The sequence below is a fragment of the Anoplopoma fimbria genome, chromosome 7 (assembly GCF_027596085.1).
Source record: "Anoplopoma fimbria isolate UVic2021 breed Golden Eagle Sablefish chromosome 7, Afim_UVic_2022, whole genome shotgun sequence".
In the NCBI taxonomy this organism is placed as follows: Eukaryota; Metazoa; Chordata; class Actinopteri; order Perciformes; family Anoplopomatidae; genus Anoplopoma; species Anoplopoma fimbria.
The window spans coordinates 9,066,547-9,091,935 of record NC_072455.1 but is presented as its reverse complement, the minus strand read 5'-3'; the positions used below and the strand labels follow the sequence as shown (position 1 = coordinate 9,091,935).

The 25,389-nt window shown below is 43.3% G+C and overlaps 2 protein-coding genes across 6 annotated transcripts in view; both read right to left on the bottom strand.

The window, feature by feature from the left end:
* LOC129093045 (serine/threonine-protein phosphatase 2B catalytic subunit gamma isoform-like) overlaps positions 1 to 8,611 on the bottom strand; it is a 35,174-nt gene extending 26,563 nt beyond the window's left edge. For all 5 annotated transcript variants that reach the window (XM_054600917.1, XM_054600918.1, XM_054600919.1 and 2 more), the window contains exons 1-2: positions 7,826 to 8,611; positions 1,724 to 1,921 (exon numbers count right to left, since the gene is read on the bottom strand). In XM_054600917.1, the coding sequence (XP_054456892.1) occupies positions 1,724 to 1,921; positions 7,826 to 7,892 (265 nt within the window). In that variant the 5' untranslated portion in view covers positions 7,893 to 8,611. The remainder of the gene's footprint in view (positions 1 to 1,723; positions 1,922 to 7,825) is intronic.
* A 1,616-nt stretch (positions 8,612 to 10,227) lies between these two features.
* vps37ba (VPS37B subunit of ESCRT-I a) lies at positions 10,228 to 25,176 on the bottom strand. Its single transcript, XM_054601053.1, has 4 exons — positions 24,973 to 25,176; positions 19,689 to 19,860; positions 13,650 to 13,732; positions 10,228 to 12,673 (listed from the first exon to the last, which is right to left on the bottom strand). Exons 1-4 carry the CDS (start codon positions 25,075 to 25,077, stop codon positions 12,191 to 12,193), a joined length of 843 nt encoding a protein of 280 aa, XP_054457028.1. The 5' UTR covers positions 25,078 to 25,176; the 3' UTR covers positions 10,228 to 12,190.
* Positions 25,177 to 25,389: the final 213 nt, after the last annotated feature.

Genomic DNA, 25,389 nt, shown 5'->3' with positions numbered 1-25,389 from the left:
CATTTAATTCAATAATCTGCTTTGATGCATTTAAGTAACACATGAAATGTCACAGTCAAGTATATACAAAGAAACAATGCATGACATGAAATGACACTACAGAGCATTACTATCATGGCAAATATTTTAGAATGCCAGTGTTGGTGGTAGATATGAGCAGATGGGAGCATTTAAGCAAAGCATTTATGGTTTTGTACGCATTACTTAACAACATGTGAACTCTGAATTTAGTGTGCTGGACTGAGGACATGCACAGGTCATCTCAGAGGGAGCAGCGGATAGTTATTAGGAACTGACTGATGACTGAGTCGACTCCGACAGCCTGCGAGGCCCTTGGATCTGGCACAGAACGGGGTATACACCAGCTGCTGGCATAGACAAACAGTGTTGCAATGGAATCATGCCTGGGTTGGTGCTGTGTTTACTCTCTGCTCCACTATACTATCTATGCAGTCTACTCAAATGGAAGGAGTGTCTGTCTGTATGTATGCATGTCTGTCCTTCCATTTCCTTGACGACCATCCATATGATCAACATGGCGTATTTTTTCTCCAAAGAACCAAAGGGAAGTTTGATTGTGAGCTCTTGAGATCTACAGCAATATAGTAGTGTGTTGAGAGGGGACCCCCATCAACGGTCCGACCGCCGAACGGCATGCTGGGTGCAGCCTGCTGCTGGGTACAGCTTGCCAAATGTTACGCTGCAGAACTGCATGCTGGGTACAGTTTGTTCTCAGTCGCTCCCTACTTTATGAACTGGTACAACCGCTGAAGAGCATGCAGGGTACAGCTCGCTCTCCTTCGCTCGCAAGAATATTAACTGTTACAATACCGAACGGCATGCTGGGTACAGCTTGTTGTCAGTCGCTCGCTACAATATAAACTGTTACACCCGCTGAAGACCATGCTGGTTAAAGCTCGTTCTTCTTCCCTACACATCGCCAAACGGCATGCTGGGTACAGTTCTCTCTGCGTTGATGTTTGTGTGAGCTTTCGCACCCAAATGACACCCATACTCTAGCATTGCCATGGGATGCAACTATTTCCTAGCAGGTGTACTGTTATCTCGCACGGCATCTGGATTCTCGGGATGTCACGACATCATGCAAGAATCGTCTCACATTAAAATCCACCTGTTCAGGCTTCAAAGTAACACGTTTGTGTTTGGTGAGCCAGAGCACGGATAATTAACTTCCTACGAGGAGCTACAGGCCATTAGAGGCGTGGCTAAGGTGTGTGGGAGACGACCAAAGTGTTGACTGTAGGTAGGTTCTACAGAGGTTAGTGTAGATGCCGCAATAGCATCAGGTCTATCAGAACTGGAGAGCATTCCTTGAAAGAAAAGAACGACACCGAGTGCTTTTCTTGATGTTAAAGATGTTTTAGCTCTTCTCCCCAATAGCTTCGGCAAGAGTTTGATTGACAGACATTCATCCAATCTCCTCACCAAACAGTTACCAATAATGGCGTTTTAGATGGTTCGTGAAACAAACTATGTGGCAGGTCGTGTTAGGTGTATTGCTCAGGAGACAATCAATAGATCCTCTTAAAAACGACTTAACAGGGCATCAATGAAGTTTCTCTATTGACCCATCCTTCACAGGAGGTCTCATACAGTACGCGCAGTGTATACTTTGCATAGGCGTATAGGTGGGTCAGAGGTCAAAGCTGCCATCACAATGTCACCCTCTGGGCTCTCACTGAGGATCATCTTGCCAGCCCACCTGTTATCGGTGCATCCACTTCCAGCATGCACTTCTCCTGGCGGAGGATGTTGGCCCCGTCGTTGATGATCTTCAGAGCCACTTCCTCTTCCACCCGGCCCTCTTTGACAAGGTGGTTGCGGAGCAGCTCGGCGTTGGGCTTGCCGCTTTCATACAGCTCCTTCACCGTCAGCTTGTGTTGCGGAGGGTATGGCACAGCTGTTGGGAGGAAAAAAAAGAAACTCATCTATTAGGATAAATAGCTTAGAGTTCATCTTTGTTAGCATTTAAAAAGGCTCAATTTGTATCGAACTTTTTCAAATTGAAAATGTATTCGAAAACAATTAGACGAGGTGCATCTATGCAAGAAAATATGTACATTTCATGACTAATATATAACATATGACCCCTGAAAGAAACGAGGATCAGAAGAAACCCTCTGCATCTCAGACTGCACTTTCTAACGTTGTAATCATGTGTTGAGTGGTGACATTTGCATGGACTGAGCCGAGATGACATCACTGGCACAAGAGGAGGGACGCATACACCTACGTATAATGCCATGCAGGAGATGCAAAGGACAAGGCAGTAAGAAGCCCCGCACCTCACTTGACCCACCCCCACTCTGAGTAATCTTCTCAGTACCACCCACACAATCCTTTTACCGTCACTGTTAAAAGTCAATGCTTTGCCGGCTGAGACCTGAGGGCTTAGTGATCAAAACATAGTCAAGTAAGGAACATCTAAAACTGCTAAATGTAATTACTGTCTAACAGGTGATCCAGCATAAGGATAGCAGTAAAGTTAAGGCATGAAGCATTCTCTTTTATACAAACTCAGAACTGGAGCATTAATGCAGGGTATTACATAAAGAGTTAATGTATGAAACCTAGTAGGGCAACGAGGTGCTGCAGGTCCCAATTATCCTGGCCAAAATAAATCACATTCACAATAGTATCCCAATGATCATGGACATTTGCTGAATACTCTTTACCTTACATTTTGTATTGCACACAGATAGGATGCGCATCTGTTTTTGTGAATGTGTTTTTATCGGTCACTCTTAGATTAAGTGATCAATAATCATCACTCGCTCTTCATATAAATGAAGGATAAATATAAAAAATAGGATGCATTGACATCTCTTCTATCTTAGATGATACGGGTTTTTTTTTTTTTTTTTTTTTTTTAAATCAGGGTCTATTTATTTCTTTACTCTACCACGACAGAGAGCCAGAAAGGCTTATTTAAGTCCCTTGTGACAATATTTAGGATTATCCCCATGACAGAAATTCACCACCATTAATATACTGTGACTGTTTTTTATACCGTTTCGCAATAAAGTCCTATATCGTCCCATTCCTAGGTGTAACAGACTGAAATAATTTATTGCCGATCGTTATAGCCGAGATTGGCATCAGTGAATTCCAGTACTCAATCCCTGATAATGCTACATGGTGAACAAAACTCTGTGTTGAAATAGGCCGGAGGAGGTCTAGTGACGTTGGCTGTACCGGAGCAAAAGGCCAACGTAAAGAGGTACAATTGAGGTACATAATAATGCGTTCAAGGTCTACTCAGTAAAAATGAGTATTTGGCAAGTACATCAAAACATTATCAATATATGTTCAAATTTTGTCACGTAAATTTTTTTGGGCAAGAAACATAATGTTACTATAAGGAATTTTCCTTTTGTGTTGATTTTTGCGGTCCCCGTGGCAACAGTGTTCGTGTTTAAGAGCACCAGAGTCCCTTTAGAAAAACTCTCATTTTACTGCAGCAGGGTCTGAAAGTCTGCCCCGCTCAGTCCTGGTTTTGGTTCTCCCGTGTCTCCCTTCCCTCCAGCGGGCCCAGCAATACACCCTGGGGCCTCCAGCAGCGTGGTGTCTGTCTGGGTCTGTCCGCCGTGGGCTGGTCTCTGCTGGAGGCCCCGCTTGAGTCTGAGCTAAAGGAGTTTCGAGTGAACCTGCGGGATTTCATCTAGTTTCCAAGCCGAACCAGACCTGGGGGCTCCGATGACAAGCATTAAGAATAACTATATAGATATGCCAATCGTCTCGATAATGGTCACGTTTGCTTATTTAGGTTATATAGAGGCATCAGTATTAAATTGAAAAAGATATCAGAGAGGGAGTTATGACCCGTTTAACTTCTTAACACTAGCTCTGATCAGCTTGTAATATGTAATTAATTCTATCAATCAAACAATCAGCCATCTCTATTGGCTGCCTAAAAAACGTGACTGGGGCGTCTGTAAATGTTATATTTGCTCCCTTGTATTTCCTTTCTTCTACAGGATCTGAAACGTGACTCAAATTATGATGACGATCCGAACGGAGAGAGTCTTGTGATCTTTTGTGCCCCTTATGAAAACTAGCAGCTACCACTAAATAAAAAGCTAAAATCAAAACAGTCCACAGTGCAGGAGCAGACAGACTGAGCTGCACATGTTCTAAACAGTAGTAGCACTCTCACTACTTGCAAAGTAAAAGGGATTACAGCTGGTTTATCTAATAACAAGCCAGGCACAAACCAAATACATTATGAAACCAATTAAGTGTGGTGTAAAGCTAGCGAGGTAGGGTTTTCAACAGTGTCTGTAGGGCATGCAGAGACTTAACATAGAAAAGGTGCAAACAAACAATAAGACTGTTATGCGACTGCCTTTGTACAGAAAAATAAATAAAAGTGAGCATTAAAACCACAGGAAATATTGCCACAGTACACACTCCTCATTCCAGATTCCTGATATCATGAAATGCACGGGTCAGTGCACAGGACACCCTGTGCCATCAGATGTGACATAAATACTTGTATCGGCTGGTGGAATTCAGCACTCCTTGTGCGATAAGCTGTGCCAGTGGAGGAGGAGAGGAGGAGAGGAAGGAGGCGTTCTGAGAATGTTGTCACACCCACGCGGAGCAAATCAAAGAGCAATGTGAAGGAAGAGAAAGAAAAAAAGCGTTGATGAATTTTTAGTGTGGGTGCGTGTTTGCTAATCAGTGATGCAGCAGAGGTGGCCTCATGTATTTCTCACTCTGGATCAGTCTGGATTTTCAGGAATATATTAAGAGTCCACTGATGGTTTATAGCTGTTTTTTAAAAGAAATATTTGTCGTACAAACACCGTTTGATTTATTGCTGGTTCAGTAAAGCAAAGGCTGTGGATATGGCTGTTTGAATCAGTGCAGTGTGAATGCATTTATCAGAAGTTAAAAAGTAACGTTAGGCTATAAAAGAACTACACCACGGTCAAGTGACTTGTGTTAGCAAACACCTTTTTGAAGACACATAAAAAGCTTCAAAATTCACCAGAGAGGTATTTACTGATGCATTTTTATGTCGTAAAACAAAAACTTGCAAATCTCTTCAGCTTGTGTTAAAAGCACTTTATTTCAGGCATTCAACCAAAAACCCATGCAAAAAAATAAAAAAATAAATCTGACTTTGACACAAAGGGGAACCGGAAGCGCAAAAATGCTGACTCATTCCACGCTTTTGGGGGACTCATTCCTGCAGCACTCGGTGGAGAAGCTGAAGCACCGTTCCAGCTTGTCTAGCCTGTGCCCGAGGACAAGGTGTCATGCATTGTTGACCGATGTGGTAAAAATAAACAGGTAAGACCTCCCGGGGCCCATACGAGGCACGGCCGCGAGGAGGACTGTAAGCCGAGGTACGAGCCTTAAGAACGGATTACCTAAAGCCTCTATTAGCAAGGGGGGGGCTGTACTCAATGCTCTTTGGCATTGAGCTGTACTCAATGCCAAAGAGCTGATCACTCCTACCACCTACCCCCCCATTATAACAATGATATTAATTCGATGTAGGTTTGCCTGTACAATCAAGGCTGGACCAGTCTGTTCAAACACAGATACAGATGACCGGCATCACTCAATCCAAACAGCGTGCGGTGAAAGACAACGACGGTCGACTATGTGAGGTGAGGGAAAAAAAAAAAGGGGGGAGGGCTTAATTATTATTATTATTATTATGTGAGGTGAGGGAAAAAAAAAAAAAAGGGGGGAGGGCATGTGTTAAAAATAATATGCCGCCATCCGCCCTGAGACCGGCTTCTTATTAGAATAACTGCCTGGCCTAATTAGCATGAATGTTTGATGAACTCCTCAAAAACCTGCAGACACACATCGAGGCCGTCTCTGCCGACACCCACGCCGTCTGGCGTGACAACAAACGACTCAAGTAAAACAACAGACACTCCTGTCCCCCACCCTGCCCGCCGAGGGGATAGTGTTTGGGGACAGCTGATACGAGCCAGGGCCTGGGATATGTTCGCCCATTGTTTTCAAAAATCAACACAATAGAGGGAGGATTGAATTACAAAGATGAGGCCGGGTGGAGATGAATGGGTCGGACCGTGGCTGGATGAATCATGAAGTCCACTTCAGACTGCTATAATTATCGGTGAATGCATTACACCCCTGGCAAAGCTACATAGCCGGGCCTCTGGGGTTTGTTCGTCATCGCTTGTCAGTCGATCGCGTTGTGCCATGCGTTCCTCTCTGGCCTGCTCTTTGATTTGATTTCAAACACAGAGGATCAGGTTCACCGCAGTCCGATTCTTATCGAAAGTTAGCGTGAATCTTTTGTCACATCAAGCAACGATGATGCTAGTATGAAGCCAAGCAAAGTCTTGTCTTTGAGTGAGCTCAGGTGGCCCCACTACACCTGTTGGTGTACAGTATGTATGTGTTGACTGCAATACTCGGCAGTGAATGAGCTTAACTGTTGACCTACACAACCAGAGCAGCATTAGTCTTTAGGTAGTCCACCAGTTAAGCCCTCCTACAGCCACCAGTTGCACTGCAAACATCACTGCCACATAGGATCAACAATTATTTCCAATTTTGCACCTATAGGGATTTTTGCCCTCGAAGCTTGCATTATTTTCATCCATTTTTTTTTTTTACAACCATCTCCTAAAAAAAACCTAAAAAAAACAAAAACTTTGCATGACGTGGATATCAACAACTAGCCCTAACCCCAACCCTAAAAACAAATACCGGTTTCAAGTCGCAACCTAAAAGCAGAGTTGTCCTCGCTCCAGTCTACATTTCTTCTCTCTCTTCTTCCCTGTCACATTGTTTTCTCTCTCTCTCTCTCTCCACCATGTGGCTGGCCATGTTGGGAACATCACTGGGGAGATTCTTTCCACAATTAACTCACCCTCTCCCCCACTGGCTCACACTTCAGCATTCCACAGTCCCCCTGGAAGGACAATCTCCCAGTGCCCTTGCAGACGGACTAGGGATGTACAGTAGGCTGCGTTGGCATTAAGTGAGCTGTAGTTGATGGTGGTGATGGTGGTGGTTGGGTTGGGTTGGGTTGGGTTGGGTTCTCTCCCCTGGGAGCTACCTCAGACTTGGCTCTTTCTGTCCCGTCCCGAGGCAGACACAACAAAACGGTGTCCCCGCGTGTCCAACGAGCCAGGACAACCCCAGCGTGGAGGAATACAGCTTGTCAAAAAAGCTCTGCCGGTAACCCTGAGCAGGCCTTGGTTTTTCCACGTTCTCGTGAATTCAGATTTTATTGATCCTTAATGTCAAGGACATTGGGCACCGACGTAGGAGGACTTCACGTCCTCAATTACAACCATGTAGTGGTGTACCACCTATATAAGTGGACAAACTATGTAGTGGTGTACCACCTATATAAGTGGACAAACTATGTAGTGGTGTATCACCTATATAAGTGGACAACCATGTAGTGGTGTATCACCTATATAAGTGGACAACCATGTATAAGTGGACAACTAAGGAGATTTTTAAATGAACTTCTATCCTAAGCAACTATTGAAAAAAAGATGCCCTGATCCACCTCCATTTCTCCTGGTAAAAGGACAAGGCTTAGCAGCTCCACTAGAAATGACTATGATGGACATTAAAACGGATTGGGTAATTCCTCTATGGAACTCATTGTTTTGTGTCGTAGCACTGTATGCTGTAATAAAATAATATTTTGGTCACACGCCTTTTTCGACAGGAAGGGGTTGGACAAAGTTATCCCAAAAGCCACAGGTGGTTTTTAAAACCACGCGTTAGCTTTTAGTCAAATCATTTAGTAAATGCGTGTAACGCATGTACATCTGGAAAAGGAAACACTCACCTTTAACCAGCCGCTCCGTTGTGGACTGTTTCTCCGGTTTGTCTTTGTCCTTATCCTTCCCTGACATCTTTGCTTCGTCTGAGGGGCTAATTTCGTGGGGTTCAAATCTCGAGCAGCTCCTCTTGCCAGCTGGCCCGGAGACAAGCTAGCACATCCGCCTGGTGGTGGACTGCCGCTCCGTCTCGACAATTTTCGGTTGTGGTCGGAGGCTCTAACGCGTATGGTTTTGCCCCCTTTCCAACTAAATGGTAAAGATTAGCTCGCGAAAAAGAGCTCGAGCTCTTGCCGTGGGTAAACTGGCTGATTAGCTAGCTAGCTTGCGGCAACATTAATGCTAGCTAATAATTACAGCACAAAGTAGTAATGTTGACCAAAGAAATGGGGAAATGTAACACACATGAAAGAAAATAACAAGAGGCGAGCGTCTGCTGTGCAATAGTAGGCAAGTACTAATAATACCTGGAGGGAGGCCGCCGTAGTCAACTAATCCGATTTAGTTACTCTTTTTTCAGCTAGTTAGCCAGCTAACATTTTAACGTGTCGGCAAATCGGCGGACGGGCAAAGACAGCTCCGGAAAACTGTCTTTTCATCTTCTACGTGCAGGCCGTTTATTGTAGAAAAATAACAGTCTCACGGAAAGTCGCGTTAAACGTCACTTGGTATGGAGAAAAAACACCGAGAGTCCTTCCAAGATGCAGACAGCGTCTTGTCAGTGTATCCTCCCCCCTCAGATTAAACTCTAATCTGACAGGGAGTGAGGAGGAGAGGAGAGGCGTTGGATTTCCTACAACATGGTGGAGCCAATGTGACGTGACTATGGAAACGTAACGAGCGCTTTAGGGGCGCGTTCCAAAATACAAACCTTTTCTGTTGAGGTGACCTGCTTTTTTGTTTGTTTGCTTGTGCTCGTGCTCGACGGATCATTGAAAAAAGCAGGCAAATACCTCGAGATACTGCTGCACTGCAGTAAAAAGGCACCCAAAACAGGTTGTGTGTAGAATGCGTTAATACTCCCTGAAAACTGCTATATTGTTTGTAGTATAAGCTTTTATTTTTCTTTGAAATGCCATTTTCCTAGCTGTATTTGAACGTTTCGTGAGTTTTTCTGATTTAGCCCTAATTATCTGAAAGTTTTATTTTAATGAGCGAACAAATATATATGTGCTACTCCACCAATTCAATTGTTAGCTGAAAACAAAGACAAGATATTTTGCAAATGACTTTAGCTAAGGCTTGTTTACTCCACACAAAACACTACAAGGCACGCCCATTCTAGCACGAGTGCCCGATTTTGGTGGGCGTGCCACTGAAGTCATTGCCCTGTAAATGATGATAATAATGGCATTGAAATATAGTTAAGATTATGGTATTGTTGTATATTTTTAAGTTATATTTATTTCAGTGGGATTACAAGCTCATAAGCATTGCAAAGCACGCTCAGAAGGGTTACTAGCATTAGTTATCCATACTAAAACACAATCTTCCGTGCATTACATGGGACTTGAATGCAACATTGGAATACTAGAGGTGCATTCAAAACCACAAACTGTTTGTCACATTGATAATACACTAAATTGACGTACTGTATCAAAATAAATCATATACCAGCATACATCCAGTCTGCAACATACAATCAGGGACATGACACGTTACAAATTACATATAAAAAATATGTTTTGGGGGTGCAAGATGTAATTGCTTTAAATCACATGAATCAGATTGTGGCCCTCTGTTCCATTTAAGTATATACTTCATGTAGTAATGGAGAAATAGTTAAAGAACTTTGATAGTTTTTACAATAACCCTTAATATGCCCTTGATGTGGTACTGTTAATATTGGATATGAATAGAGAAGAGAAGTATTTATGTAGATATATTAACATTAAGCATTGTTATATCTCTTGGCACTTCAGGAGATGGCCAGCGACCCATCACATCATGGCACCATTAAACTGAATTTTCCAAGTTTCTCCACCAGTTTTACTGAAAAAAACTAATTCATTATCACCCCAGGAACACTAGATGGCTGTCTTGCTTCATTTTCAAAATAAACTGTTGCTCAGTGCTAAACCGCTGCCTACTCTTTAAGGGACCCACAACTGCATGAGCCAACTCGGTGACAATAAAGTGAAAAGTCAGATGTGTAATAATAAAGCAACTGGATAAAAGCAGATACAAAAATCTGAGATTTATTGAACTTGAAAATAGCATTAAATTCCACTGAAACATTCATTATAAGTAAATACCTACAATATTACACTGAAAATATCACCAACCACATATAAAACCATGGATAGAGGATCAGTTTGAATGTAAAGAGCAGCTCAACGGCTAAACAAACAAACAAAAAACGTATTAAAGAGGAATCATCAGACTGGACAAAAAGAGCAAAGGCCATGCACAAAAGATTTATCCATTGTTAGTTTTTTTTTTTGTTTTTTTTTTAAATGCTGGTTCGTTGGATTTTGATGTTTTAGTTTCAGCCATTTCTGTAGTTTTGCCCCCTGACAGGTATGCTTTGTTTGTCTTGCGGCCCACTTTTCGGCCTTGAGGCGGCGCGTCATCACCACGATGTGAGGCAAAACATTTCGGAGCCCTGTTATTTCACCAATTAAGAAAGAATAATATTAACAGCGACAACAATACATGCCAAAATCTCTCAATTCACCCCAAGCAAACCTCAATAGGAAGGAGGAAGAGAAGCACAAGCACCACAAGGCAAAGGCCCGGGGGGGGGTCTCTCTGGCACGTGTTAAGTGTGTCGCTCTGTCCCGGCGTTTCTGCTTCCAGTTGGGGAAGCAAAGCCCGACAGTCAACAGTCAGACAGCGCCTTTTCCTACCATCTGGCGGAACATGAAATCGGCAGCAGGAGGAGAGGACCAACTGCTTGGCTTGCTGGGGACGGGGAGAGGGGAGAGTTGGGGGAGGATTCTAACCTCAACAGCTGAGCCTAGAGCAACACGCCCTGGTTAGTCAGCAGGACGCCATCAACGTCACTTCAAGTGTAGGCACTCATGGCTCTTCAACAGTGCACAGCGACAGCGGTCAGGAGGAGAACAAAAATAAAAAAAGGGACTTTTTAAATCACACCAGAGACAAAAAAAATGAAATAAAATGGTTCCTCCCAAAGCCAGGTTGACCTTGCAAGTTCCTCCCAAAGAAAAATCTCCCTTGCATGGTTACAAAAGGAGTGTTTGAGCTCAACGTCACAAACGGATATGTTCGGGAAGGATGGTGCATTATTTCACTAAATGTTTCACTTACATAAACAAAAAGGAAAAAGGTTGAACACGGAGTGGAAGTCTTTGGTGCTCAAGTGTGACAGAAAAATTGAACAGGGATGCTCAAAGAACGGTTGCCATAATCTTTGTTCCCGATAGAGGATGGTTTAAGACAAAAGGACCATATAACAAAAAAATAAAGGGAGTGTTGCATTACAACCGGAACCCACAGAAAAACAACACACGTCAGAAGTGTACTGTATGGCTATACAAAAAAAGAAATCCTTCATTTCAGGCAACTGGGCCCAGTCATTTGTTACCAACAGTTCAGCCACTAACCCCTCTCCTTTTTTTGACTTCTGCCACTGAGACGGACCAAGCGCAACAGTCGGCCATCTTGGTTCCGGACTCTCTCTTGAGGACACGTCTGCATATTGGTGAAGCCAACCCACAGCCCCACAGCCCTTCCTTTCCCACACGAGTTAATCAGTCTATCATTAACATAACTCCATTAGTACTATACATCTTAAACAAACGCTGACACTAGAAATATCTCTATGTACCTTGTGATTTTTTTTTTAGATTTCAAAAATAAAAGTCACAGCGTAGATGCAGTTTCGCCTGATTGTACTGCACAGTAATTAGGGTCTCTCTTTGTTTGCATATACATTACCAGTAAGTTAATATGCTGCAGGTGGAAATGACTAATCAAACCCTTTTTTTTTTTATGACTTTAGCGTTCCGTAAAACTTGAGGAACCATTTTTGAATGGAGGTGAGAGACGGGTCGGCCCCGGCAGGAGTCAGAGAAGGCTCTGATACATGACAAGTCCCAGCTCATAGACAGCCTGCGTCGGGCCCAGCGAAAGAGAGGAGCAGTCTCGTCTTTTTCTTTTTTGTTTGTTGGGAGTGTTAAGTGAGAGTTAAGGAGTGAGAGGTGAGAGCGAATCCACAGAGATTATCAGGAGATTCAGCTGAACATGGCCAGACCGGCCAGCGCGGGTCCGCCCTCTTGCGTTGTGATTTGTCGTATTCCAAGAGAGGCAGACATCGTAGGAAAAAATAAATCGTTCTCAGAAGAGTTCCAGTAGTGTAAAAGTCTGCGACACAAACTCCTCTTGGAGCGGCAACTGCCTTTATTTATCTACTGCATGATAAAACCGGGCTGCGGGGCCAAACGGGGCGGGGGCCGCTGAGGCACAGCCGGTGGGTACTGAGAGAGGAAGTGGTTCGGGTAGCCGGTGGGGACACTGGGGAAGGGTTGGCCCGTCCTGGGAGGAATCGGCGGGTAAGGAGATGCCGAGTAGTAGGCTGGAGTAGGTTGGGGGGCGGCAGTCGGAGTCGGATTTAGAACCGGGGCGGGCTGGGATGGAGGGAGCGGGGGTTTCCTCCTGGGCTGGGCGATGGGGGAGGAGCCGCTGCCGGCTTCGCTGAGGAGGGAGGAGGACACATCCTGAGATCGGGAGCTGGGGACGGACGCCTGGGGGAGCCGGTGACCGTTCAGCACCATCTCCTGCAGCTTCTCGATCTTCACCCGTCTCAAGTGGGCCAGCTTTCTGTTGCTCTGGTAGGCGTCAATGAAGGAATCCAGGGTCATGTCACCATCCAGGAAGGAGTCTGCCATGTTCTGTTGGCAGAGGTAAAGGGATTTGTGACAGTGTTAGAGAGAGAGAGAGAGAGAGAGAGAGAGAGAGAGAGAGAGAGAGAATGGAGAAGTCCCTTCTGACTTTTATTCAATGCCATGTTTAGAGTCTTGAAGATGGAAAAAGCATCTAGGGAATTTATAAAAGAGCCAAAGCAAGACTCGAACGATTTAAAATGATCTTCTAATGATTACTTATTTGATCAACCATTCATTTCGTCAAATTAAAAGAAAAGCGCGTGATGTTGATCCAAGGTTAGGTTTAAATTCTGAACTTTTATGCTGCGCTCCATCTGACCATCAACACAACAATGATCGCCAGCGACAGAAGTAGCAGCCGAGAGAGAATCACACAAAACATCTCAGTGAGGTCAAGGTGCCGCGTGGTCCCAGCAGTGGACATAGGGGCACAGACCTCATCAGGAAATTGTTTTATTTGACACTACAGCAAGTGGCTTGCCTTTCAGAAGATTAATAACTGATGATAATGTATACGAGGAGGTGTAAAAATAAAATAATAGGAAGGGACTGAGGAACTTTGAAGTGGTTATGAAACAGGGAATGCCAAAATCAAAACAAAATAAATGTTGTAACTTTAAGATACTTATTTCACATTGCCACAGTGTTATAAGGTAGCGTCTTCGGTGTGCTTTCTCCCAAATAAGTGATTTCATTCTCTCAGAAAATAGTAACAGTTTTACTCTGAGAGTCCCCCTACTATCCTCAGCTCCGTAATAATTCTTTTTTCTTATTACCTAAAACAGCCCTTTTGTGCCACCGTAGACAGATAACTGGTGCAGGTATAAAAACTTTGACCTCTTAGTTAGTCAATCTGCTATTTGGATTTGAACAATGAAGCCTCTGTAGGACATCAACAACCGCACAGGCAGGTATATGAATAAGTGACGCGAGTCACTGAGGGACACATGAAGTCCTCCTTGGTGAGCGATGTAACACTTACCTCCGTCTCCTCTTCTATTTTGGCTCCCTCCGCCTGCAGCAGGGCCAGTAAAATGTCCAAGGAGGTGTTTCCTGACTTGTGGTCTGTTAAAAAAAAAATTAAAAAAGAGAAAGGAACGGCACAAATGTTATTATTCTGATGGACCCCAACTGAGCGACACATAACGCGTATTGAACAAATGTAAAACCAGACGGTGACACAATAACTGGGATTTGGCTTAGAACTTTTTAACTGCTAAATGCCTTAAAAAGTTACTTTTGCACATTTTTGCCTTTGCACGAGTCAAAAGTTGTGGAAAGGGCTAATATATAAAAAAAGAAGTATTTTCTCCTGAATGCTTATTGTTTAGATGAGATGTCTGAGTGGCCATGACAAATTTGGTGCCGTTTTAGTCAATAGGTGGCGCTGTAGCAGAATCGCCCACATCCAGCTGCACTGCTGACTCTTAATGCTCACTGAATGCTAAACTTTCCCCTGAAAAACTAAATTGTAATTATGCTTTCACACAATTACCTGAGTTATTTCACTCTGTTTTGATAGCTTTTGTGGCAATGGCCCCTTTTGTCTGTGAAACAGAGCTGACACAACATTTGTATTGTAACAACACTACTATTCATCACCTCCTTTTACGCAACCTTTTTAAACACATTTGAGTCACAAGAAACTGGTGTACCGTTTACACGGCGCTGGAAGCATCAGATTCGATCTGGATTAGGTGTGATCAGTGGCTAAATGAACCCCCACCAAATAATCCCTCAGTAATTTAAACTGGAATGTACTGAATAATAATAATGCAGCACAAAGCGTCTCGGCCCTGTGACTGACACATCAGAACAGCCACAACGCCTCTCTGTTTGCTGTGAACTTGCAAAGCCCCACAGAGTCAACAGAAACTGGCTTGGAGGGAGCCTGTTTTGTTCTGGTTTCTAAGCAGTACTGAAAGTCAACACCAGCTAGGGTTGGGATTACATGCACGCAATTAAGACCAATGACACTAGGTACTGATCTCCACTCACCATCATTCCAGAGACTGACTCTAACCTGATAAGATATTCCAACATGGGCTTCTTCTATGCGGGGCAACCTGAGCCCCCTTTTCCATAAACATGCGCTTAACTCTGTTTGACTTGGCACGTCAGCCCAGACCAGGTCAGGGATTTGAATCATTACAACAGGGCTACCTGCTTGAAGGTGTGTGTTTAACCGGCGGCGACTAGCAGTCAAAAGGAGCGACTGTAAACACATTTAATTTCCTGTATTCCTCATACATTTTTACATTTCATTTAACTAGGAGTTACTCTGGCTCTCTGTGCGTCGTAACGTTATTACCCCACTGCTTCTTTTCAATCGTTATTGGAAAACCTCACCTCAGTGAGTCAGCCGCTCCCTATAAGTCGGTTTAGTTTATTAAGAAGTTAACCCGCTACAACGGTCGCGTATCCAACGGGACCCATAACAAAATATGGCGCACTGACCATCCTGCTACATTCATTTGAATGCGAATGTCCCTTTTACCCATATTCTATTTCTACAGAGAGCATATTAAAAGTGCTTACAATGACAATGCCAACATTATGATGTTAAGCAGTTATATTTTTGTTATTAATGCTTGTCATCTTTGCCAATTGGCATTGGAATTTTAAGACAGCTTTGCTATAAACTGCCTGGTTAACGTGGTGAGTGACAACTACACACAAAGTATGAGGGGGTGCCAGACCCATTTCCGGTTCTAAATGTCCTGTATCTGATGGCGAGTATTACCTCTCTCTCTGATAAAAGGCCAGAAAGGATCAATGTAACTAAACCTCAAGTGATTTTACTGGTTGCTACTCCAATGTTTCAACAGTCTTGCAGTTAAACAACGTTTAAATAACTAGCTAAATGCCTGACTTATGTAACAAGCTTGTCAAACTGGCTTCAAGTTGCCCTGTAATGCTAAGTTTCAGAATCCATAAGAACAAGATCCCTGACAGCAAATATGCACCAAGAAGACTGCATCACATAGAACAGAAACAATGAGTGGCTAAGCACAAATGATTAACGCTGCACGGGGAGCAGTCCAGACACTTTTCTTGTTTCATATGTCATCGGGCCGACCTGTGAGGGACAAACATGAAAAAAAATGTAGGCAACGCGTTGTATAATTTCCTCCCTGGATGCCCATGACAAATAATGAGCCGAAAAAAATGGTTTTGGAGGGATTCCACAAACAAACAACCATTAGCGCGGCTGAGGTTTCTGTCAAATTGGCCAATTTACTGGTAATAAAAAAAGTGTCGGAGCTAGAGGCCAAGAAAACTCATGTTGGTTGGCCAAATTTTCACTAGCAAATTTTTATTGAGTGGAACATCGTTCCAAGACGTAAGGAGGCGGACTCAGCAGCACTCCTCCCCACACAAAGCTGCCATTCTCTGGCCGAGCAGAGAGCCACGCTGAGTGAATACAACACACAAGTCTGAGCCTGGAGATCATGAGACAGCCATTTAGTAAGGGGCGGCTGTGGCATAGTGGAGAGCAAGGTAGTTCTCCAATCAGAGGGTCGGTGGTTCGATACCCGGCTTTGGCAGTCGATGTGTCCTTGGGCAAGATACTTAACCCCAAGTTGCTCCCGAAGGCTTGCCATCGGTGTGGACTGGATGTTGCATGAATGTTAGTTAGAGTCTGATGGTGGCACCTTGCATGGTAGCCTGTCATCAGTGTGTGAATGGGTGAATGATATGTAATATACTACTGATTGTAAGTCGCTTTGGATAAAAGCGTCTGCTAAATGACTGTAATGTAATGTAATGTAGTAAGTGAATCCACATTGACCTCTGCTGTTATTCTCTCTTTCACTTTCTCTCCCGTCCTCCCACCTTCCCTGCCTGCCGGCCCCAGTCATCCACCACTCCCTCCCGCCCACTGGGACTGTTTTACACCAGCACAAAAGCCCCACTGTGGGCTGCTGTTGTCAGAGGCCGTGGATGGTGGTGACGGGGCTGCCCCTGACATTCTGGCCTCCGGAGACCAATGGACAGTGAAGGGTAAGGCAGAGGCCGCACAGTTCCAGGGGAAAAAAAAGGTCGGGGAGGGCGGTGGCGCAAGTGTATGCAAAAACAAAAACACAGCAAGCTACTGTACCTCAGATCCTTCATCTGGGTCAAACGGCTCCCTTTCTCTCGACTGCAAGCGTTGCAGTCCTTCCCCAGCTGCTCCGCACAGAAAATCCACAACTAGGAAGGCTGGTGCATGGGAGGCAGGGGGGAGGAGGTGGGGGACAACGGAGTAACCTACATTTGACAAAAGCCCATCTTTTGCTGACAAAACACTGCTGCATCGGTGTGTTGACTCCTGTATGAGGAGGGGCTCCGGATGTGAAGAAAAGACTGTCTTTATGGCCTCGAAGGCCTTAGTGAAAGGTCAACGAGCAAAACGTATCTGCAACTTCCCAGTAATAACACTGGAAAGGTCTTTATTTAAATCATCTTCATGGACCCAATAACACTCGAATAGCTTTTATGTAAATCATTAGGTCCTAAAAGTTTGAACCGAGGGGTGGGAGGTGGGGCTTAAAGAAAAACACTACTGCGCTTTCTTCATGGACCCCATAACGCGGAAGATGGCTGGAAGATCCAGGTAGTTTTGTCTGAATTCTGAACAGGACAATCGGTTACTGATGATGGATGGATGGAGATCAGCATACCGTTTCTCAACTAAAGGTTGATGAATTTGGTAAACATACAAGCCCTAGAGTCTGCATGCCTCCAGGAAGAAGGCAAAGTCAAACTTTTATCAGCGTGGCAGAGTAGCCGGTGTGCTATTTTGAGCCTTGGCAACCGCTGAATGTGTCAACAAGGTCACAAGTGTTGTCACTCCCTCTTCTTTGTACACTAAAAAGTACTGTGAAGGTGTGCCTATTCAGGGGTTTTACAGCCCTAGAAGCACTTGTGAGATCTTGCAGCTGAGGTGCAAATCAGATCTGGAACCGGTTCAACTCTCCTGAAACAGTGAGTTCAGCAGGGCTTCTGGTAAAAGATAAAAAAACAGGAAGCTTATGGGAAGCATCAGATGAGAAACACGAAGAGAAACTGGTGAAACCGGTCTCGCCAGTGTTCATTCATGCAGAAGAAGAACAAACAAAGCGGGAGGGGGAAAAAAACCATAACAGCACAGCTTCCTATGAGGATGACTATGAAAAGGTTCACTGTGAAACCAGAGGCAGATCATGTAGTCTGTTTTTGTGACGCTGAGCTGAAAGTGGTGAAGACGGACAGAACACCCTCTCCGTCTGTCACCGTGTGGCCAGTTTGTATCTCAACTGTCAACATCAATTATCTCAACAATAATCGTATTTAGGTTTCAGCTACTGTTCCGTTTTCTGACTAACAGCCCTAAAATCTGTAAAGTATTTGAGTTCACTCTATATCTTTATACATGTGGATGTGTGCTGGGATTGTTTTCATCTTTTAAAATCAGACAGTTTATTAGTTTGTTAATATTATGACTTAACAGTTTGAGTTTTTAATAAAATAATTTAGATCACAATGTATTACAGTACTTAAAATGTGTCAAGGCCGGAGTTAGCCCCGATTTCCGATTTAGCCAGTTGGGTGTACGATTTTAAACCAGTTTAATTCTGTGCAAACCGGCTGACCAGGCATCTGTCATCACGACGTTCTGGTAACCTGTGCCCACAGGGTCACACTGCTAAATCTGACTTGTGGTGCATTAGAAATAACCAACATGACAATGCGATTGACATTTCATTACGTTAATCTATAAACAAACTAACGGAGCCACTAGCGTCCGATAGGAGGTGCGTGTCTTGGTACCGAGCCGAGGCCGGCGGCCTGAAGGAGGTGGCGTTTCAGTGGAGGTTGAAAGATGTGCACTCAGCGCGTTGAGTTAGTTTCATGACGAGTTCTCCTGTTTTATGGGGCCATGAAACAAGACATTGCAGAGTTGTTCTTGAAGAAAACAAGCAAACGCCAAAATGGCAACATTTTGGAACTTGAGCCAAAAGAGAGAAAAAAATTTAAGTTTAGACTAGCTGTTTTGAGAAATAAGGACACGACGTGTCACTTGTCCTTCTGATTGTGGGGCTGCTTCAAGCTCTGTTTATACTCAATTCAGTACAATGTTGTACGTTGTGCTGAATTTTTTGAGACGGCCAGTTTGTTTTTTTAATGCTTTTGAAACAGGAGGTCTCAAAAAATCTTAGGTACAATTTTGCAGTCAAATCTAAATGTTTACAGGATAGTCAACCTTCGTTTTTTTTTGTTTTTTTTAAACAATGCATTTAATACTTGACTCCTTTCTTTACAGGGCTTGTACAAAATGCAACAAAGTAATCCATGGTTAGGAGATAAGAGTTTACAGTCAGCTAGTATACCTCCCTGGCATCGTGGAGGTCGGTTCATGTTTTTTTTGCAGATACACCCGTCGTCTTTTTGCTTCTTCACAGTTCATTGATTGCACGCCCTCTGGCGTTTTGGAGTATATCGCAACGAATTGCGCATCGAGCATTAAAGCCTCTGTGCGTTGTCATAGATTCATTCCCACGCGCCAGTAGAGACAAAGCGTCACTCACTGCTTCTTGTTCTTCTTCAGCGTTTATTGGTGGTTTGCAAAGTAGAGACAAGTTCGGCCCTTTATCGGTAAATTTCAATATACGGTCCAGTGTTTGGCTTTGCATCATCGCAATGTGGGTGTTTTTTGTAAATGAACAGCGCTCTGCTTCCCTCCGTGTTAGCGGCAACCGGAGCCACGAAGCTTCCTTTCATTATATACCCGGTTTTAACATTCTTACACCAACCCAACACTAGAAGAGACTTTAAAGTAAATTGTATATATTGTCTATTTTGTTTCAGATTTCCTGTTTGAATCTTGTCCCACATGCATTTTGTCTATGTATCGATTTTCTAATGACTTCATGGACAAGAGTGTTGAAATTCAGTAAGGCCTGGGAAACATTAAAAATTCAAGAAGCTGAGAAGAACTAATCAATATCTTTTTTTTTGTCTTTCTCTCTTTCATGCACCAGCTGTACTGCGGCTGTACCTAGGGTGGATTTTCTGAGCTGGTAGGACTCGAAGCTCTCCTGGAGACAGTTGTAGCGCTTGGTGAGCTCCTCCTTCTTGTGATCCAGTCTGGGCTGCAGGGCCAGGTTCTGCTCCGCCAGGGTTCGGTTGCTGACCAGCGTCGTCTCCTTGCTCTGCTGGACTTCTTGCATCTACATGGAGGCAAAAAACAACAAATCACAATGTGAGAAAAAATATTTAAAGTTAGTATGACTTTTGACTTTCATGCTGAATTTAAAATGAAGAAGTCATCCTTTGCAAATAATATTGATTATTTGCTGAGAAACACATAAGAAATAAAAATTATTAAAAATTAAAGTTATTCTAGTGAATATTAAAAATGAATCATCACACTTAGCCTGCCAGTTTTCACATACAGCTCCCACGAGCCTCTTCACATATTTTTAGAAAGACAAGCAGTGAGGACAAATGTGTCATAGAGATCCTCAAAATCAGCACCCTGTCTTCACGACGAGAAAAGAAAAGACCTCATTCCCTTTACAACCGCTTATCATTTCATTTCAGCAGCATGATGGGTCCTTATTTTGCAGCTTTATGCACGAGGGGACGGACAATCAAGTTGTAATGGCCGCTCTGCTAATAAACAATGAACCCTTTCCAGCACGAACGATCTGACATGTCAAAACAGGAAAACCAGGGGTGTATCTTATAATAATAATAATAATAATATAATAATAATAATAATAATAATAATAATAATCATCATCATGGCTGCATTCCAATCAGGCGTGCCGGTAAAGAACTACATAAGTGCCGGTGCTTCAGAAATGACGGGAAAGCCTCCGTCACCCACCGCCTGGTTGCATCTAAATGAAATCCAATATTAAACACAATCAGGCTGTAGCTAACAGAGAGTAGTTTCATTATCGATTGATTGTTTCATCTTTGCACTGTCAAAAAAAGGATGTGAAAAACCGCAGCTTGCAGAGCACAAGGTGACATCTTCAAATATCTTGTTTTAGCAGACACAAAAGCCCAAAGCCAAAAAGTTCTTTACTTAAGTATTATTTACGATGGGGCGGAAACATCCGGATCTGAAAGTGGAGCCAATGCGCAAGTCTCCTAAAGCTGGTAAACTCCTCTAATTGTATAGAAGTCTATGAGAAAATGACTCTACTTCTCTCTTGATTTATTCCCACATTGTAAACATTGTAAACATGAGTTTATGGTCTCAATCTCTAGTTTCAAGTCTTCTTCAATACAGCATGATGCTCATTTAGTAAATGATGATCCATTTAGAGTCAAACAGACCATAAAGCAGGGTATGCTTTAGGGCGGGGCTACACAGTGACAGACAGGGAATTGTCAGTGTTTTTGGTCTTTGAGCTTTAACCCTTTCACCGGTGTGTTTTCAGTTCATAAAAGGTAATTGTAACATGTATTTTATTCAGCATCATTTGTACTCAGCTCCACCCTCTCATTTCACTTTTGGTTGCAAGAAAACGTGACGACGACGGCCAATAACCAAGATGCCGACGGCCAAAATGCCAAACTCAAGGCTTCAAAACCAAACAGCAGTCCCCAAACCATGGGTGAAGTCACGGTGACCACGTCCACTTCTTATATACATTCTATGTATATAACAAAGAGAAGCAATAATTCCTGCCACTAGAGAAGTGGGATCCTGAGAATATCACCTGCTAGTTCTCAAATGACTCATTTCACACATCCAACCAACATTTTCTACATGCAAATATACAAACAAGACTGGGCAGCAAGAACATGTAGGAAAACTCTAAAAATACACTGCAGAATAGTTTCTAAAAAAGACTGAGGCGGGCCTTGTTTTGCGGTTGGGCTGACGGAAGACAACAATTCATGCAGGAAACGTTGCTAAATGTTGCCCGTTATACCGCTGCACTTTGCACCATCGTATCCCGAGACCGTTCTCCCTGTTAGAAAGAGCTGGTTGGCTCATTCGCCGTGGCCCCGCCAGAGAAGCAGACCTTTAAATAGCATCCTTAACTGCAGGCTTGTTCTGTCAAACTGAGCACGTGGGGGGTTTGAATGCTCAACTCCACTCCGTTTAAAAAAAAAAATGTAAATGAAATGTAGGTTAAGAGCTTGTGTGAATGGACCACAAACCTGGATTTTGGAGAGCTGGTGGAACAGCCCGACCACAAATAGATACAGGTCGCTGTAGTAAAAACGCCTCTAAAATAAGAAGCACATTTTCGCTTCAGCTAATCTTACGATCAAACTCATTTCAGTTGCACTTCCTCCTTTCTCCTTTCTTTCTCCTGGGTGACCGCAAGTAAAAGCCACATGAAAATCTCAGAGAATGCCATTACAGAAGTGTGAAACAGGATGAGTTTGAAAGCAACCTTTGACGTGAGAACTTTGACTTAGAAAAGTGAATGGATGATGTTCTCTTGGCCCAAAAACATCAAATTTTCTACTAGAAAAGTATTGAAATATGAGTATTAAAGTTGGACTGATACTAGCTTATTGCAGATATGTTGGTATTAGGGTTGGGCGATGTGTTCAAATGTTCCACCCTCAGCTCAACCACTGCCAATGGCCGATGTATTTGCGTAGATCATTAAATTATCAAAATAAAATGACAAACATGGCCTGGAGAAAAAGACAACCAGCGATGCACGCAATTTGCCGATAGATTCATTCGTCCAATCGCAAGACTCTAAAAGGGGTAGATATGTAAAAAAGAGATTGCACAACAGAAATGCCTAACTGGCTTCGGAGTCATTCAGAAAGTGTGTTTCCATCACACACTTTGTTGCCCAGAGAGCACTCACAAGTGTATTTTACACTGTAAAATGTACCTTTTTTTTTTTTTTCATTTAACATGGAGTATTTATGTTAACATAAATACTCTATCAGCTGAAATATTGTGATCATATTATTTTTAATTACCAAATATCTATATCAGCATCAGCCTCAAAAAAAAAAAACATACTTTAACTGCATGTGTAAAACCCATCCCTGGATTAGGGAACTAAAGATAAGAGGCCAAACGCGAGAGATGATCCTCAGCTTAATCTCGACTCGCTTCAAAAATGTAACGTATAACGGAAAGCTTAAAAAAAACGAGCTGAAAACATTGTGTGTTTGACGTTGGAGAACTGGGTCATCTACAGGTTGAGATCATGCCGGCTTTTAGCGACGCGGACACTCACAACGTAGTTTATCAAAGTTGTTGCTGAAGCGATCCAAATACTTTTTTTTGTCCTGCTGCCTGAGCAAAAAAATAGCCTACTGTTACACACAGGTGTATCTTTTTGTGTATAAAAGGCGATGACAGCATCTAAAAGGTACAACGCACTTGAGTTCAAGACACGTGAAAAAGGGACAACAGGATGCACTCAATCCAAACAAATTCAGAAGCATTTTGCATTATTCAAAAGTGCGACATTGTGCTGCCTTCAGTGTGCGCTTTTTTTTATCAAAACAGGGGGATTATCGCCTCCAGCAGACCATGCGTCTGTACACCTCAGGCGAGAAGGGTATGCGTCTACATACTCCAGCTGAGTAGTCAGGAGTTCTCAGCCCTCTCGGGTTTCGCTCAACGCCTCATGACATTGCCTTTTGTTCCCATACAGTGCTCTACAAAGAGAGGACTTCCCCTGGCCGCTCCACCTTCGGCTCAGGCGTGTCTTTACTTGTCTGGTACTGTTCCATCTCTCCAGTAGCGTCTCATGACTTAACTCAATGTCAACAACTGCAGCATCCTTCACGGTACACGAGTCCCCCTCCCTCTAAGTAAGCTATGGGGAAAAGGAAAAAATGAAACCACCTGGGACAATCGGGACACAAGGGGTGTGGATAAAAAAAATAAAAAAAACAGAGCCGGCAACGTAAAAAGGCCGAACTCACAGCTAAACACACGACCAAATGGATAAATATAACTTGTGTGTGTGCCTTTTGTGAGGTGAAATTAATCTAAAAGCACTTGAGCTGATTTATAGCAGTAGTTTCTCATGTGAGGCGAGAGTCTTTTTTATCACCTATTAGGTATTCTCTTGAAACAAGAGTGTCAGAAGGGAAACACACTGTGCCATGACAACGGGCAAGAAGTCTTGTGTCCTGAAAGTGTTTTTCTAATTACGGGTCTGAACTGTCGGGTAAGAAAGGGAGGTTAGAAAAGTGTTCGCACTCTGCAGTGACAACGAGCACTGGTGGGAAAAATTCCTTCCACCAAAAACACACACCGGGATCTGCCGGGAGCTGATTCAGGAGGGCAAGTTAAAGCCCCACACCACAAGGGTTCAAATCTTGTATAAAAAAAAAAGAAGGAAAAAAAAAAAATATTTCAGCACTTCCTCTTCATATGGCTAATTTCTGTTTGTGGTTTTAAAAATAACTTTTCTGAGGACTATGGCTTGTTATCACTCTGTGTGTGGAAAAAAAACTGAGGCTTATCATCAGACTTCTGATATGATAAGAGTGCAAGGCAGATACACATTTAATGGAAACTGCTGAGTCCTTGTGCTGCTGGATCAAGGCCACGGAGAAAAGAAGTGAGCTCATGGCCTGTTCCGGAGAAAGCAGTGCTGAAAGTGTCAATTAATGTTGGTTTTTTGAAACTGCCTCACGTGCCTTCATCGTTAGACATATTAAGTATAAAGTCATCTGGTGAATTCGGCATAGCTTTGTTCAACAATACGGCAACTAAATGCAAAGAACATCTCTGTTGTAATGTTGGAGTACTGCTCGTAGTTCCGGGATGTCCATGGAGCTGAGTCACATTACAGATGCGGGTGTTAAGTAATGTTTTCCTCGGTATCGGTCTACCTGCGCCGTCAGGCATACATTGGCTGAATTCTGAGTGGAATTTGGTGTGACGACCGGTCTGGAAGAGTGGCGAAGCTAGGCCGTTGCTTACATTCATACAATAGTTACTGGAAATGACTCAGCATTTATTAAAAAAACCTATTCTTGTCCATAATTACTGCTTGAACGAAGACGAGTGTCTTGTTGTCTGGAGCAACAATGTCGTGAACTGGAAACCCTCGAGTGTTAAACTTGAGACAATGCTCGCCCCTGCTCCGTTCCCAAGGTTAACGATTTGTGCCTTATTTTGGTTTTCAGAACAATTAAGTTCGGTTGACAAGACATATTAATGATAAAAACCCCTAAACGTGATTCGAAGCAGCGGTTTCCGTACCGACGGGACTGTTGGGGAAAGCACAACAAAGGGTTGAGTGGGGAAGAAAAAAAACAGTGACCGAGAAAAAGGAGTCAGTAGCTGACGCTGGACTACAAAAGCGGATAGCTTTACGTACCTCGTCCATCTCCTGGACCATTTTTGTGAGTTTTTCGTCGTCCTCTAGAATTTCGTTGAGTTGAGTCATCGAGTAAGCGCTAAACTTGTTGGAAAAACTCGACATTTTAGCTCGTGTTGTGTTATTCTCTCCGCCTGTGATCCCTCTTCTCGCTTCGCGGATTGTGACAGCTGACTGAGCTTCCCTTACAGGAAGTAGTGTCAGGCCCAGTGCTGCCTTCACGTGCTGTCGGACATATTGCTTTTACCGGTAGACCCAAACAACGGGCGTCAATTGCGAAAAGAATCACGGTGTAGCCTTCCACTGGCTAAATATTTTACCAAATTCGACGGTGTCAGCTATTTGTTAACATTCTAATGACATAAAGACCCATACAAAACTTTGACTTTATTCATTAAAATATATTATTATGTATAA